Source organism: Paramormyrops kingsleyae, chromosome 25, assembly GCF_048594095.1.
Source record: "Paramormyrops kingsleyae isolate MSU_618 chromosome 25, PKINGS_0.4, whole genome shotgun sequence".
Classification (NCBI taxonomy): domain Eukaryota; kingdom Metazoa; phylum Chordata; class Actinopteri; order Osteoglossiformes; family Mormyridae; genus Paramormyrops; species Paramormyrops kingsleyae.
Window position 1 is genome coordinate 3,893,863 of NC_132821.1, and position 16,550 is coordinate 3,910,412.

At 40.7% G+C, this 16,550-nt stretch overlaps 1 protein-coding gene and 1 long non-coding RNA gene across 3 annotated transcripts; both read right to left on the minus strand.

The window, feature by feature from the left end:
- Window positions 1–3,104: 3,104 nt before the first annotated feature.
- Window positions 3,105–6,428, minus strand: LOC111840619 (uncharacterized). The gene is made up of 6 exons (XR_002837471.2): window positions 6,365–6,428; window positions 5,253–5,339; window positions 4,877–5,059; window positions 4,583–4,718; window positions 3,546–3,703; window positions 3,105–3,437 (listed from the first exon to the last, which is right to left on the minus strand). It is a non-coding gene; the product is annotated as an uncharacterized lncRNA (long non-coding RNA).
- A 4,458-nt stretch (window positions 6,429–10,886) lies between these two features.
- On the minus strand, window positions 10,887–15,513 carry LOC111859658 (zinc finger protein 862-like). Of its 2 annotated transcripts, none has more exons than XM_072707671.1 (12): window positions 15,461–15,513; window positions 14,710–14,857; window positions 14,049–14,293; window positions 13,731–13,911; window positions 13,446–13,621; window positions 13,188–13,372; window positions 12,359–12,606; window positions 12,033–12,284; window positions 11,871–11,954; window positions 11,486–11,722; window positions 11,243–11,389; window positions 10,887–11,154 (listed from the first exon to the last, which is right to left on the minus strand). In XM_072707671.1, exons 5-12 carry the CDS (start codon window positions 13,574–13,576, stop codon window positions 10,978–10,980), a joined length of 1,461 nt encoding a protein of 486 aa, XP_072563772.1. In that variant the 5' UTR covers window positions 13,577–13,621; window positions 13,731–13,911; window positions 14,049–14,293; window positions 14,710–14,857; window positions 15,461–15,513; the 3' UTR covers window positions 10,887–10,977. The 2 variants fall into 2 exon arrangements, with proteins under 2 accessions (XP_072563772.1, XP_072563771.1); XM_072707670.1 differs by having other exon boundaries at window positions 13,792–13,911; window positions 15,461–15,512.
- Window positions 15,514–16,550: the final 1,037 nt, after the last annotated feature.

The following is a 16,550-nucleotide window of genomic DNA, read 5'->3' on the forward strand; positions in this document are numbered from 1 at the left end:
GCCGAAGACAGCGGAGCTCCCACGTGCTACAGCACGCCTTCGCTTAACCTGAACACCAGATCGAGAACCTCTCTTCCTGGATCTCCTACGGGGCTTGTCCGGTACCCGACATAGCAGTAAATAGTCAGGTGAGTCTTGATCAATTATAAACAGAGGAGGAAACGCCTGTTTGTACTTATGAGATTTATCAAACAGGTTCATCAACGTTCTGATATAAAACAACGAATCCTGATCATAAGTCCATAAAGCCAGGACACATTCAGCAGTTACTCGGGCCGAAATAATCACGTATGTGGAGAAAATGATCATTAATAGCTTAAACAACAGGAGATGAGCCGAGGCACAGCCAATCACAGGCGCCATGTTGTAAAAATAATGCTTAGCGTTCTGTAGATATTCCAGGTTGCGGTAGTTCGTGAACACCTGGAACGGATGATGAGCCCCCTCGAGCTATTGTCTCCACTCCACTAAAGCCAGCTTAATGGCCAAGAGCTCCCAATTCCTGACGTCGTCATTCCATTCTGTGAAGGTAAACTTCTTAGAGAAATAGGCACACGGATATTGACGACCGGTTACCTGATCCCTCTGAATGAGGATAGCTCCGACACCCGCTTCCAAGGCATCAACCTCGACCTCAAAGGGGTTTTCATGGTGTGGTTGTTAACTCTTTCATTGTCGCCGCCTAGTGGTTCGGACGCATACGTCCAAATTTTCAATAACAAAAAAAAATGACGTTCAATAAAAGAAACAAATGTATCAAATCAACCAAAAACGGCTTGTTACACTACAAAAAACCTTTCAGATAATATCTGTAGAAAGTTGCGCAATTTTTGTGCCATGGTTTTTTTGTAACAAGTAAAAATAAAATGACCATGGTAGCCATCTTTAAACGGGTCGAGTGTCAGGAAGTAAAATATAAGTGTTAATAAAATGAAAACTAAGCACTTCAAACTATTTCTTTCACGGCCAATAATTCATAAACCGTCACAGTATTAAGACAAAACACGCATTTTTCCATAAATATTACTGTAATGCTCTGAAATAGCTTGCTCACTCATCGCGGAAAAATGTCAGTCGGCATTCTGTACATTCGTGCAATGTTTATTATCTTCGGAGTTTTAGAAGAAAACCAATGAATAAAATGACAAAGTTACCCTCGTTTGAAAGCTTGATCTCTTATGTACATAAATCAATCACTGTAATCCTTCATTGTCAAGTATTTTTTCAGATATATGCTCTGCTTCCCTGCTAGCACATTATTTTTTACGCACTGAACCTTTGCCCATGGTTATGTTTCACCATAATAAACTTTTTACATGAACATCAAATTACAGTGTCATTTGCTTCATCCAATAGAGGTGTGTCTAAGGTTTGCAAAATGGTATGGGATGTGCTGATTGGGCATTGTTTTTCGCGCTGGGGACATGAATGCGCAACTTATTATCTGCAGGTGCAGTATTTGTGGGAGTGTCTCGATTACGCATTACGCACGTAGTCTCCGTGAGTTTACCCAGTTATTTTCGGACAACAACTTTTTTGACTGAAGAAAAATGGCTCGGATGACTTTCACTGTTGAGAAAGCACAGAAGATGATTTTGAAGAGTGGTTCGGGGGAAGAAAGTGTCGCTTTTATCCATTGATTCGATGGAGGAGGACGCTTTTTTGCGCGGAGAGGATGCAACGCTCGACATAAGTACATTTATTTACAGTTTACTCTTTTATTCTATAGATTTTTATAATTCCGTGATTCAGTAAATTACAATTAACATTTGCTTTGGTAACACTTGTATTGTGGTACATTGGGAAAAGTTCCGCATCGCCTTTGTCAAGCTTTGAAGTGTGCAAAGTAATGCAGCGCTTTTGGCTTTCACTTGGGCAAAGTTACGCGGGGCTTTGTTTGGGCAAAGTTATGCGGGGCACTTGTCGGCCTTGTTTGAGCAAAGTTATGTACAGTACTTGTCGGCTTTGTTTGGGCAACATTATGTACGGTACTTGTCGGCTTTGTTTGGGCAAAGTTATGCGGGGCACTTGTCAGCTTTGTTTGGGCAAAGTTATGCGGGGCACTTGTCGGGCTTTGTTTGGGCAAAGTTATGCGGGGCACTTGTCGGGCTTTGTTTGGGCACAGTTATGCGGGGCACTTGTCGGGCTTTGTTTGGGCACAGTTATGCAGGGTTAGGGTTAGAAACAAAATGTTTCTTATGACCCATAAGTGGTAATGCATTTAGAAAGAAAGACGCTATCCCAAAACACTGCTAGTTACACTGCGGCCATTTTGGATAGGTTTTGGATAGGTTTGGCACAAGTCGTGTGAATAAAATATAGATTTTCCTACAAATGTGTGGTGATTTTGTGTGACAAAATGTTACTTATGACCCACAAGTGGTAATGCATTTAGAAAGAAAGACGCTACCCCAAAAAACACTGCTAGTTACACTGTGGCCAGTTTGGATAGGTTTTGGATAGGTTTTGGATAAGTTTGGCACAAGTCGTGTGAATAAAATATAGATTTTCCTACAAATGTGTGGTGATGATGTGTGACAAATTGTTACTTATGACCTATAAGTGGTAATGCATTTAGAAAGAAAGTTGCTACCCCAAAAAACACTGCTAGTTACACTATTGCCATTTTGGATAAGTTTCAGATTAGTTTAGGTTAGGTTTTGGATAGGAAAGGCTCCCAGTTGCACCATTTGCTCTTTCCTCCGTAAAACCTGTTGGGCTGCATCAAATGATATGAAATTGGGCACACATGTAGAAAACAAGTTTGGGAACCAGATTTTTAAAATTGGACCTATTCCATCATGTAGTTTTTGAAATATTTACAAAAATCCAAGACACAAAGACAGGTTTTTGTATTTTTCCAGCTGTTTTTGTTATATTCGCATGTCCATAAATTATACACAGGTTATTCATTTCGTTATTGAACTTCCTACAATCAATTGTAAAGGGGTCAACTCTGATTTTAGGTATCAGGCATGTGTCTGTGACTTTTATATCTGAAGTTATAAGGTAATTATTCCAAAGAGGGAAGAAATGCCCCCCCATGCAAGGGGCCCCTGGTGCCCTCCATAGAGTTAAAGAATGGGAGCCGCACAGAAGGCTTGTTTTAGACGTAGAAACGCTGTCTCTACCTCTGGGGTCCAACTTAACTGGGATCCTGATCCCCGTGTAAGGGAAGTCTGGGGTGCAGCTACCTCACTAAAATTCCTGATGAAGCGGCGGTAGAAATTAGCAAACCTCAAGAAGCATTGCAGTTCCTTAGTGGTGCAGGGACGAAGCCATAGTTGAATAGCTGCCACCTTCTTCTCGTCCATCGCCACTACACCGGGTCGGATGACGTAACCCAGGAAGTGGACTTGGGTTTGGTGAAATTCATACTTCTCCCCCTTTGCAAAAAGATTTTTTTCACGTAGCCTTTGGAGTACTCGGCAGACATGCTGGAAAAGAGAAGGTGAGTAAATCAAGATATCATCAATGGAGACAATGACGAATCAGTTTATCATGTTACGGATGTTACATGCCGTAAGTTTCAAGGGGATGCCTACAGGTTCTCCGGACCTCCCGCCCTTGTCGCCATTCGCCAGCTGCGTCCTCAGCTCCGCCCACAGGCCTTGTCATCAGTAGCTCGTCTGCCATGTGACCCTTGCTCCACCTCCCCGTCCAGACCCCGCCCACGACTCCTCCGATGCGCCGCTCGTCATTTCTGAAAAGAAATGGCCATGGCTGGAATACTTCGGATGCTCTGCTCATTTTTCGGATTATTGTTGGTTTGCTTTCTTTGATTTGGACTATTGTATATGACGGTTTCGGTTTATTGGTTTACAATTATTCGCTTTGCCCTTTTCTGTCTTGGTTTGTTTGCTTTTTGGTTTCGACCTCTTGCCCGGTTTTTGGTTTACGTCTTTGCACGCCCCTCGGATTCTGAAGCTTTGCTCTGTGTATGTTCTGTGTGTTTGTTAGGTACGTAGGGAGTGGTTGCCATATTTATTTTGGTGGTTTTTGTGTATGCTGTTGTTTGGTTAGGGAGTGAGGTGTAGTACTTGTTTTTGTTCTTTGATTTCTCTTGCACGTAAATAAGTTAGATTTGGGTTGTGTTCGGTAGCTGGGCTTTCTGTTTGTTACTTTGGCTATAATCACTCCTGAGTCCTTTTGTACCAGGTTTATTTGTTCTGTGTCTGTCGCGTGTAAATAAAATCAGAAAAATAAAAAAAATACCCCTTTGTCCACGTGTGTTCCCTTGTGCACCACAGCCTGTGTTTCCCTTATTACCCTTTCCCTTCCATTCTGTTACGCCCCAACCCTAGACTGGGGCTCGTAACATGGAACACCGTGTACATAAAGGCTTGAATGATAGAGGGGCTGTTAGCCAATCCATAAGGCATTACCCGATACTCGTATTGTCCAGTGTTGGTCATAAACGAAGTTGGATCCGCACCAAATTGTAAGCGCTGCGAAGATAAGGGTTCTTGTTGCTTCACGGTGATGGCATTCAGGGCCCTATAATCTATACATGGGTGGAGTCCCCCGTCCTCCTTCTTAACAAAGAAGAATCCCACGGGATAGATAGATGGACGGATGATACCTTGTGCGAGTCCCTCCTGAATGTACGTCTCCATAGCCTCCTCTTCATTGACGAACAGAGAGTAGAGTCGGCCCTTAGGGAGTGGCGCCCACTCCAGGAGGTCTATGGAGCAATCGCACTTCCGTTGAGGGGGCAGCTGAAATGAAAGTTCTTTACTATACACATCCCGGAAGTCAGAATATTCGGGTTGAATGACGGACAGGTCCTCTGGGTCTGGACTTTCCACTAGGGATGCACAGCAAGGTACTGCCGTACACAACTGAAAACAGCGAGGTGACCACGCAGTAAGCTCACCTGATGACCAGTTGATTTGGGGGTTGTGAGCCTGTAGCCACGGGTGTCCCAAAATCACTGGATCCTTTGTTGTGGGAAGTACTAGGAAGTCTATCGAGTCCATGTGAAGAGCCTCCACTCATAAAGTAAATGGTCCGGTTCGAAAAGTGACTTGTCCACCGGGTAGAGGCTCCCCACTAACCCCTAAGACAGCAATAGGCGTGGAGAGCTTTTGCAGAGGGATCTATAACTTTCTGGCGAGTAAGACATTCATAAAATTCCCTGCTGCCCCTGAGTCAATTAAAGCCCTGGTATACTGCAACTCTCCCACACTGGTCAAAACCACTGGCACAGTAAATTGTTTAAGTGATACCCCAAAAAATGCTGAGGCTCCTACCTGCACGTGTGGTGTTGAACGGGAGAGGGAGAGTCCCAGAGAGTGGTCGGGTCGGTTGCCAGGGGTGAGATGCCGGGGAGGTCAGTCCTACGAGTAATGACGAGATGGGGTGATGACGAGACAGGAGGAAGGATAAGGGCAGGTCCGGAGAGCAGGGCGAGGGAGGCAGGCAGGCAGGGCAAATGGGGAAGGCACAAGACAAAGTAAGGCTCATATGCATGGCAACAATACTTCGCAATATGTGTGACGTGGTTTCTGCTTTAAGTAGCAGAGTGATTACTCGAAAATTGGATACAGCTGCCCTGCCCTGCCCCTCTGGGCATGACAAGTGCAGCCAAATTTGAAATTGTTTTGAAGGACATTGATGAGAAACATTTTTATTTACTGAAAATACTGAATGTTTTGAACACCTAAGCCCTGTCTCTCTCTTTTTTTCCCTGGTTGAATGTACCCCGAATAAAACATTGGCCCTTGCCTGCCACCCCCAGTAAAACTGGTCTAGAACCGCCCCTGCATCAGGTGTTTGTTTGCAGAATAGGCATAGCAGAACATGCACACATTTTGTGTGCAAACACGTCACTGATTAGTAGCAAACAGACAACTCAGAATGAAATAGCAGTAATGTTTGTTAAAATGCTAATGTGTTTCTACTAATAACTTCACTGAAATGTGACTGAAATGTTTTATAAAAGAGATTACACCATGCATTAAAACTTCTGTAGTCAATTAATTAAAATCATATAGACATCATGATGAAGCTATTATCCTATCCATACTTACATTTTAACAAGCATTATTGCTCTATTGGTACATAGGAAATGTGTAACTTACAGTTTTTACCCATTGCTTGGGTATTTTACACACATGCTTAAACCAAAGTAACATAACTTGAAGTTGTTGTTACTATACCTTAAACAAAGCGTAACCATGCCTTAAACAAAAGCTCTGCTTTGCACTTTAGTTGCAATTCTGCAACACACTTGCTCTTGCATACTACACACTATTTCATACATAAGACCCTTCATTCAAAAATGAAATCTCAGGGTACCATTAGGAAAACACATACTGTATATTCAAAATACAAAACACATTGGGTAATTGAAAATACTTACTTACAAAACTGAACACCAATCAGGCAGCTACAAAAAGGCCTCACTTAACCCCTTGGGACCGGCGATCCCGCCGGCGGGATCTGACAGAAATTTCGCAAAACCGTTTAAATAACTCCGCGAGTTTTTGTCATATACACATTTTAAAAATACTCTCAGAAACCTTGGACGGTCTACTTTTCAAATATATATAGGTAGAAGCTAAATATATTTTTACAGCTTCGTGATACGAATTGAAAGAACAAGAGTGACTGACTTAAGCGTCTGCGTCTCGAAGCGGCTCTGATCGCCAACCCACTTGCAAATCGCGCTATTCGCATGATAATAACATGATAATCCGACAGTTAGTATTGGGTAAAGAAATATGTGAATACGCCCATTGTGACCGAAATAAACAAGAGCACATGTCTGGGTAGTGTTTACACTGATCGGCTACAATATAGCACACGGATACGTCTCTGCCGCTGAAGCTTTGCGCCAGTGTTGCCACTTTCAGCAGCGAAGCTCATACCTGTGTTCATAGCTCAGTGGGCTAAGCCTGTGTGCCTGCAATCACGTGGTCGCCGATTCAAACGCAGCGTATTTAGAACGTGAATAGCGATCTTCCGCTGAGAGCGGTCCTACACGCTCCCGACGCAAGTAAAACAAAGAAAGATGACACGATTTGCTTTTTTGCCTATTTAACCTAATTTTAAAAACGTTAATACTTCTGACAATGGAAGTTTTGAAAAGAAGACAGATAACGGATTTAGTCAGTGTTTTTTTCATGATTCTACATAATGATTTCAGCGAGATATAAACTGAAATACACGAGAAAGATACGCGGTCGATGATGCCCTCGTCCCCAGAGCGTCAATAATAGTCACTGCATCATATTTATCGCTTTCTATATTTATATAGTCACAGTTTTTCCTTTTTCATTCCATCTATCAATAAACTGTGAAAGGGATTTTATTGTTGCTACTTTTCTTGCGTTTCAAACTGCCTTTCCAAAGTGATGGGTGTGGGGTGCAGTGACATTCCAGACTGATGGGCCATTGACAGTATGCAAACTACTACAGGTGTGAGGACACCTATCTCATCAATATTCATTGTGAAGACCACTGACTTTGAGAAAAAGAGTGTCACTCCAAAGTTCTAACACTTTAGTAATCAAACCATATAAAATTTCTGAATGTCACTTTCACCTATGTGTAGCCAACCCCTGTGTCTATAAGCTTCAGAGCTCAAAAGTCTTACCTAGAAATGTCTATAATGTGATTTTTTACAATTTCTCAGCATGTCTGAAAATAGGTTTTTGAAAAGTATATGTTTAAAGTTGATTTTAACAAAAAATAGAATAATAACATTCTAAGAGGTCTCAGATTATTGGTGCTGAGTTTGTGCTGAATAAAAGCAAATATATCACTTTGGGATAAATGTTTTTTAGATAGGTGAAATATTTTAAAATGTCAAGGCATGTCAGACTACCTCGAAAGTGGAAAAAAGGCCTCAGGGCCCAGGGGGTTAAGCCATTTTGAGAACTTTGCAAGCATGGAGGCAGGGAGAGGTAGAGGAAGACAGAGAGAGAGAGGAGGACATGGTCGAAGAGGCCATGCAAGGACCATTATTTCTGATGACATAAAGAGCAACTTTGGTGGCCCATGTCATCAACCATGCCTGACTATGAGGGAAGCTGGGCAGAGAGTCCACCCTGATCTAAGCCGATTCAGTTTTATCCATAATAAGGACATTCCGACTGGAAAACAGGTATGTCTTCAACTCTCTACTCTACTTATACTGTATCTAGAGTATTTACAGTACTGTACCACTCCACTTTTTTTTTTAAAGATTTTATTTCGCACAGGGCAATGCCCAATGTGCCTCAGAAAGAGCAGCGTAATACAAAGGGATGAACTATACGTCATGAAGAAGTTCCCGAAAAAGTGGTTTTGTGGACGCATGCGTGATGAATGTGCGCATGCGTAGTAGCAGAAGTTACATTTTCGGTAGGTGTAACATTTTTGGTAGTGACATGCATCACTTGTCCAACTTCAGCCGGCGCTGTAAAATGACAAGAGCAAGACGACTTAAGATTGTGTGAGAAGGACCTGGCTGCAGACCATCACCAGGAGGATCTCCACTAGAGGGCCGGAAACATGTGACCTCCACAAGCGAGTCTGGACATGACATTACAGTATGCAAACTTATGCCAAGGAGGCGGTACCAGATATCACATGATCTTCACACACACCCCGAACTTTAACTCGACGGAACAGAAATCGAGTCTTTCAAAGTATATACTTATTTTGGTGATCGATTTAAATTATATTATTAACATTTGAAATGGACATTAATAATGTATTTTAATTCCACAAGAAGGGACATTAATAGCATATGTTAATTTTATTATTTCGGTGTGGAATTCTCACTTTAATACGGAACCCCCGAAGTCCCATAGGGTGATTTTTTTTTTCAATTGTGTGCGCACAAGTTATTTTATTGTGCTCACAAGTTATTCTGTGCGCACAAGATAATTTACTCTGTGTTTGAGGCCGACAGTAATATGAATACTATGTCTGCCAAAACTATGTCTTGCCATCTAAACAAATCGAACTGGAGAGGTATTCATTTACAGTCAACAAGCAACACCATGAACTCATTTTCCATTTTTTTTAAATGCTGCAAACTGTTTCTTTGGCATTAAGGCTGAATTATAAAGTCTGTGTGTATGGTCGCGACAGAGGTGAAGCAACATGAACAATACTTTTTCTTCAGTCATTATTGGTAATCATAATAATACACTATGATAAACAGGTACAGTAAATACAACAAATAGGTTTCAGTAATAACAAAAAATGTTAGTTGAACTCAGTGAGGCGAACAAATCAGCAAACCAATTAGAATTCCTCTTTAGGGCACCTTGTTGGGACAGATGAAATATTCAAGTGCTAGTTTTAATTAGTAATATTAGGCATTACTATAGTGATGTATCTGACTTTTGATATAGTAACAAAAAGCAGAAGATTTTACATTGTTGGTTAAACATCTCATTTTTATGCCCTGCCTACCTAAGTGAAGACGCCAAAATTTTAACTGCAATCAATAAAAAATTACTTATTTATGACAGTCTGTCAATGGTTTAGAAAATATACAAGTATACAAGCAAGGTATATAGTTCTATTTATACATATTTCACATGCTTATACACCAGTTAGAAAACTAAAATTCTTCCACTTGCTGCAAGAAAAACTGCACTGAAACAAAACTTGAAACTTCAAAGCCTTTACTCATGTCCAAACTGATAAATGCCAAGCTTTGTACAGATTTCTATTGTATGTTTGTTTCATAAATGATGGCTAGTATGTTTACATTCTGATTCCATTTCCATTCATATAAGGTATTATAAAAATATAGTTATCTGCAAATCCTGAATTCCAGATATTTTTACAAAATTATTTCCCTAATACTTACTGTAAAATACTTCAAACAAATGAAGTCCTTGGAACTTTTTCCATGGCGACCAACATAGTTGTACTGACAAGCCAGTTCATTAGACATGAGATATGCCAGTATTCTCCGTGCTGCTTCATCAACTGTTCTTCCGCCTATTTCACTCACAACACACACCTTAATAGAAATGCAAATAGAAAAAATATATAAAAACTGTATTTTATTATTAAAACTGCCCATACTGTCAAAATAAAAACTTATATTACAATTTATGCTTTTTAGAAAATCATGAATTTGAACTTTCATGTTATATGTACAAATCATATTCTTAAAATATTCTTGATCCTCTAACTTTTGTTCCACAGCCTGGACATCATCCACATTTTTTAGAGGAAGCATTCCCTCTGGAAGGGAAGGCGCAGTGAATGGCTTGTCTTGCTGTCTAAGAAGTGTCAGTAACATTCTTCCATGTACACTCAGACTCTTTCATGTCTTCAAGTAATGTAAGAACTCTGATGAAGTTATCACACTGGACACCTGAGGCCTTTGATATGTGATGTTACTGCAGACACAGAAGGTGGTGAATAACATCTTGCAGGGTTTTTCCTGGCTCAAACTGAGGCAGAGGTGGTACCATCCTGACCAGGCGCCAGCACAGGCATACAACATGCATTCAACTGCCTCACTTTAAAAGGCAGAATATTTTTTAGTTAAGCGTTCTAAATAGGAATGGACCAATGCTGGTATCGGCTCTGATACCGTCTAAAGCACATGTACCAACTAAAGTTAAGATACCATGAACCGATACTTAAAATATGATACATCTGCAATGAAGTCACAAAAAATGATTCATTTTTAAATTTAAACTTTAGCTTTATGGTCATTTCATATTTTACATCTGTTAATTTGTCTTAGTTAAGTCTAGTGCCTTTAGTCTCTTCAAGAAAGGTAAAAGGTGCAAGCTGATTAATTCACCAGTAGTATCAGATTGGTATTGGGTATCGGCAGATACACAAAGGCCAGGAACCTGTACCTGTATCGGAACTGAAAAAGTCGGATCGGTGCACCCCTAGTACTAATAAGAACGTGACAATTATCATGTTAAAGCATTCATTTATTAAACGATATACATACAAAAATAAGGTTCCTACTTTAAACTGAATGTGCTCTAAGTTGTGGGGGATTTATCTACACATCTCACAACCAGACAGAGAACATTTCAGCCTTCTATTTTTCATCTTATAGAACCTCCTCATGCACTCCTGGTAGTCCAAGGCCTCCTGGTCTGGTCCATCGATGGCCACCTTGCAACAGACATCCAAGTGCCTCTCCTTCAGTCTGTTGCACAAAGGTGTCTTTACCTTCAACAAAACAATTCATGCAATAAGTATTTTTGTATTTATTCTGATACAGACATAAAGAGTGATAGTGTTTTCAATCATATATTACAATTTTGAGTGCAGAGAAGAGCCTCTCCACATCTGCAGTCTGGACAGGGGCTGTGAGGGCGATAGCAGCTGCAAGGCTCAGGGTGGGGTACAGCTCAGTAGATTCTGCAGACACAAGCCACAGAAGCACCTCTTCCAGAGACTTGGTCTGAATAAAGGCAGAGTGAAAACAAAGATCAGATTATTCAGTGAAACCAGACTGATATGGTGCTGATACAGTCAATGTAACTTAATAATGTAGTACCTTCAGATCAGGACTCCCCACTCTCAGTCTGTATGAGCTCCACTCAGACAAGAGGTCACACTCCCTCAGTCTTGGAAACTGCTCAGCCAGTGTCCTCATCTCAGCATCCCCATACTCTGCACCTAAGTTTGCCAAAATTTGTCTGGGAGAAAACACACTGAAGACGGACAAACTGCCAGTGTTTGGGAATCTGTTGTCAATGTTCTCAGTCAGTGCAGTTAGAAATGGCACCATCACCTGTAGAAGAATAAAAGAAAACATATAAACAGTTCTTATGTCTACATGACTCAAATACATTCCTAATACATACAGTGTTCTTGAAGCTCTCCCACACATCAACTTGGAAATATGCAGGGACCTCTTCCTGCAGAGGCTTCAGACCCACATCAGACTGCAGCCATGCCTGCCAGCGGTCTTTGACCATGTTGCTCTCCATCAGCTGTGCCAGTGATGCTTTCAGCACTGTGACCTGAGATAAAACACAACAGCTCAGCTAGTAACATTTCAATTAACAGGAAGCTCAAGTACTATGATATTGATCTCATACCTCCTGCTCCACCTGAGAGAAAAAAAGGTTTCTCTTTTGAAAAACCAAAAACTGCCGGTGGATCTTTTCATGCACAAGTTGCATTAGACAGAGGGCAGGGGGGAAGAACTTGTCCTTTACAAAGTTGTACAGTCCTTCTGCGGTTGGCTCATTCCGGGCTTGGAGTGAGAGGTCCGCGATGAGAGCAGGCAGAATTCGGTGCATCACATCTGTTGCCTCCTTATTCGATTCCCATCTTGTAGCATTTCCTCCCTACAAAATATTAATTAGTAAATGACAAAAAAGCAAAAATGGATCTGAATAATCTAGCACTGAATTTTGCTAACCTGCAGTTTGATTTGGGGGATTTCAAAAAGCCTCTCCATGTCCTTGAGACTGCTGGTCCTATTACTAGAGGCCTGGTAGAACCAGAAGATGGTTCCAACAGTCCTGGCATATTTGGTGAGGTATTGAACTGCCCTCTGCCCCTTAATGCAGTCTGACACTGCCAGATTGAGTCGATGTGCCACACAGTGTACGGTTACCAGGCCTGGGAATAAGTCTTGGAGTCTCTTCCCAACTCCAGCTTTTCTCCCTAAAATAATAATAATAAAAAAATCAGCCACTCTGTCAATCCAGGGTTTCTGCAGGTTTTCTAAGAGTAAATTTAAGACTTTTTTAAGACCTTTTTAAGACCAAATAAAGAAAATTTAAGGAAAAAAAAAATATCGTAGGGAAATTCATACGAATATATTATAATCATAATAATTATGATATTATATTATAATCATAAGAATCATAAGAATATACGTATTCTTCGGCCTTCCAATCGCACTACATGTCTAAATAGCGCGCTTTAGAAGAAAGGGTTCTGACAGATGAAGCAGCACATAACGCCATCTACCGTTCAATGAATATTGAGCGATCTAAGCCATGTAGCACAGAAATTACGCTTTCGCTTCTCTTTAAAATCAAAACACACGAGGAAACAATCCCTCACAAAAATTAATGCCATGATCATATGAATTTAAGACTTGCTGGTCTGATTTAAGACCTTTTCAAGGCCTTAATTCACGGAAAAGTGATTTAAGACTTTTTAAGACTTTTTTAAGACCTGCGGAAACCCTGTCAATCTTATTAAATGTTAACTAAAAGGTAAATGCAAAAAAAACCCACCTATCATTACTGCAGCTCCATCACTTGCAAAGGAGGCTAGCTTGTCAGTTGGGAGCATTTTGTCATCTCTGATGACTCGCAGGATGGTGTCATACAGAGTTGCAGCATCCCCAGCAGACACTGCACCCAAATGCAGCACCCTGGTTTTGACTGCAGTGACTCCCACATGATTGGGTCCTAAAAAGCTATAAAAAAAAACTTTCTAGTTGATGTAATTTTTAATACACAATTTTATTTAATTGTACAAAGTAATGTTACCTTACAACTAGACCCAGTTGCTTTGTGACAGAGATGTCTGTGGCTTCGTCAACCATTAATCCCCACACGGGGGATTTTGACATCTCTGCCACCAGCTGGTCATCCAAAATCTGGCCAATGACCTCCACCATCTCATCAATAATATGGCTGCTAGTATATTTAGTGTTAGCACTGACCTGGGGCCCAAACAGACAGTATATGTTGGCCTACTTCATTTTAAAACAATTATGTGAAAAACATGCAATATACAATTAAAAAAATAGTATAAATAACTTAAGAATTTACATTCAAACCATCAAAGTAAGCACAGCCCAAGCGCTTGCATAAGAGAATGATAGGCTCATACAGTAGCTTGTGTGGTGGGGCCACTTTTGCTTGAGACACTCATAGATGATTTTGAAGCACCCTTCAAGCGCTCTGTGGTCCATGTCCACCTGTGCTGCAATAGCACGCTGCAGTGTCCTCCCTAAAAACAACAATTTTTTTCTTTAAAATATATATTAATTTAGGTTTTTGTAAATGTGGTGAAAATTTAGTAAAGATAATAATTGTTCTATATTCTGTTAATCCAATATTTTGTAGTTGAGTGTTTTTTGGTACTACCATCTTTAATGCGCTTCTCCTTCTCTTCTGCTGCTTTATGAATGGCTGTCACCTCATGTCTTTTTAACGTGTCCAGCCTGTAGTTGGTAGATGGCTGTCTCACGAGGGAGGCTGCAATTGCCTGCTGCGTGGGGGTACAGTGCTTTTGGCATAAGAAACAGGTCATTCCTTCCTCAGTATGCCTGAGCCAGGTAAATTGAGTCAGCCAGTGCTTGTCAAAGCCACTGGCTCTGTGTTTTTGAGATCTGGAAAAATGACAAAAAAATTGTTTTAAAATAATGTTTAAAATGTTTTAATTGCGTACACGTTGGCTTTGCGTTATGCTCTTAATGACTTGGCAACGGACTAACGTACCCTCGCTTCGCAGACTCTTCCTGTCCTGCATTCTGACCCTCGCCTGTCCCTGCCTGCGAACTACGTTCCGACCTGACATAATTTTCACATTTTGTCACAACCATGAATTAAAACTTTTTAACTGCCTGTTACGCTAATTTGTCTGCACTGTTTCACCTGGAATCCTGACTCTCTCGCTTTATAAAATAGTGGTTGATTTTCCCAGCCATATCTGCAACGCTAAAAACCATTAACGTTACTCTGATACGGAGGATTTAAAAAAAAATAAACATGACATGCTTGGATAAAAAAAAAAAACTATATTTACCTGTTTGAAGAGCCGGGGGAAATTCAGGACGCCGATAGCACCAACTAGCGATAAGAGTTGTTTTCGATCTTCTTTTTCTGCAGCTGTTTTAGCGCTTTCCGGTGCACCGCTGCTGACACAGCGCCCCCATAGTGGCGCAACGCTGCAACTGCAGTTAAAATAACATCGAAATACTGTAGCTGGGTGTAGAGTGAAATCAGGCTGGGGCGGCACAAAATTTGCTGGAGGCGGCCGCCACGCAAATTTGAACGCAGGAAAAACCCTGTCTTGGCTGGGCAGAAGAGAGCAGTGTCACTGGTGGTGGAGGAGGTAGTTTGCGAGGTGCACATGTTTCTTCTTCAGATTCAGAAGTAGAAAATCTTCTTTTCCTTTAGTCAAAGTAAACTTTATTGCCATCTCCACTTTATATAGTACAGTATACAGAGAGACAAGACAAATAAGGCACAAAAATATGTAAATATAAATGATAAAGTTTAAGGTAGAGGTAGAATATATAATGTAAACTTTACACTAGAAGTGGAGAGAGTGGGAGACTATGAGGTTACATGCAGTATTCAGCCTACAATTATACTATTAGAGTTGTGTTTTACACTGAAAGTACATGAGATCTGTAGCAGTTTCAGTATAGTTAGGCAAAGTGTACTAATAAATAATTTATATAAATGTCTTTGAAAAAACAAAAACTGAGGGGAAAAAATGAAAAAGCACAGAGATTTTAAAAAGAGTTTTAAAAAAACATCTCTCTACTTACTTTCTTTTCTGTGGTCCCCTCTCAGCCTCTGAATCAGTCTGAAGATCTGATATCATCTCTGCTTTCTTTAGTTTTCCCCTGGTGTCAGGATTCGCGGGGCGGGCGAGCCGGAAAGGAGGCAAGTGGAGCCGTGAAGTCGGGCAAACAGGGTTTATTTGCAATGGGGGGTAGACAGGTACGGACATCCACTGACACTACAATGACGGATCTGACGAGACGTACTCAGACGCGGACTAAATACACAAGACTAGCCAGAAATAACAGGACACAGGTGATCACAACCAGGAATTGACACGAGGTAATGAGGGGCGTGGCACACACAAGGATCGTACGGAGCTGGGTGTGACACCTGGCCTGTGAATAGCTTTCTATAACAGATTTTAAAAAATAACATTATGAAGACTAATCATGGTAAAACAAGACAAAAAAAAGCTTAAAGTTCAAATATTACTTACCTGCTTCTCCCAAAACTTGCACTCGATATTTCTCCCAGTTGTGTCTGACATTGGAGCAGTCTATAACAGCTTTGTCAGCATAGCTAGCTGGCCAGTAACATTCATTTTTTTCTGGTCCACAAAGCCACTTACATGGAACAACCGCAACTGAACCAACTTCTATAAATTCAACAACTGCAAACAGCTGCATTTTTCTGTGACATGAAATAAAACAGGGGAAGGAACAGCAAAAAAATATAAAATAAAAAGAAAACATTGCTCAACAGTTGTGTAGTTGTTTTGTTCTTCCTCCATCAGTCGATTTGCCATCCTCAAGAATGACCTCAGTCTCAGAACCTGAGTACCAGTCAATAGCTTTCAAGTGTTCCTCAACTCTAGCTTTGACCTTTTTTTGCTTGGTCCTAGGGCAGGAAATTAAGAAATCTTCCATGTTATTGCTGTAGGGCATGTTTTAAATACATATTAACTTATTAATACAGAAAAGTGCATGAAGTTAAGAAATAAAGTAACAGATTGCTAGAGTCTGTGTTTATGTAACAGCTCCTTGTATATGTACAATAAATGCTTCAAACTCTAGAAAAGCATTAAATTTGGCTATGTGGATTAAATACATTTGAATAATTTAAGAGAGCAAG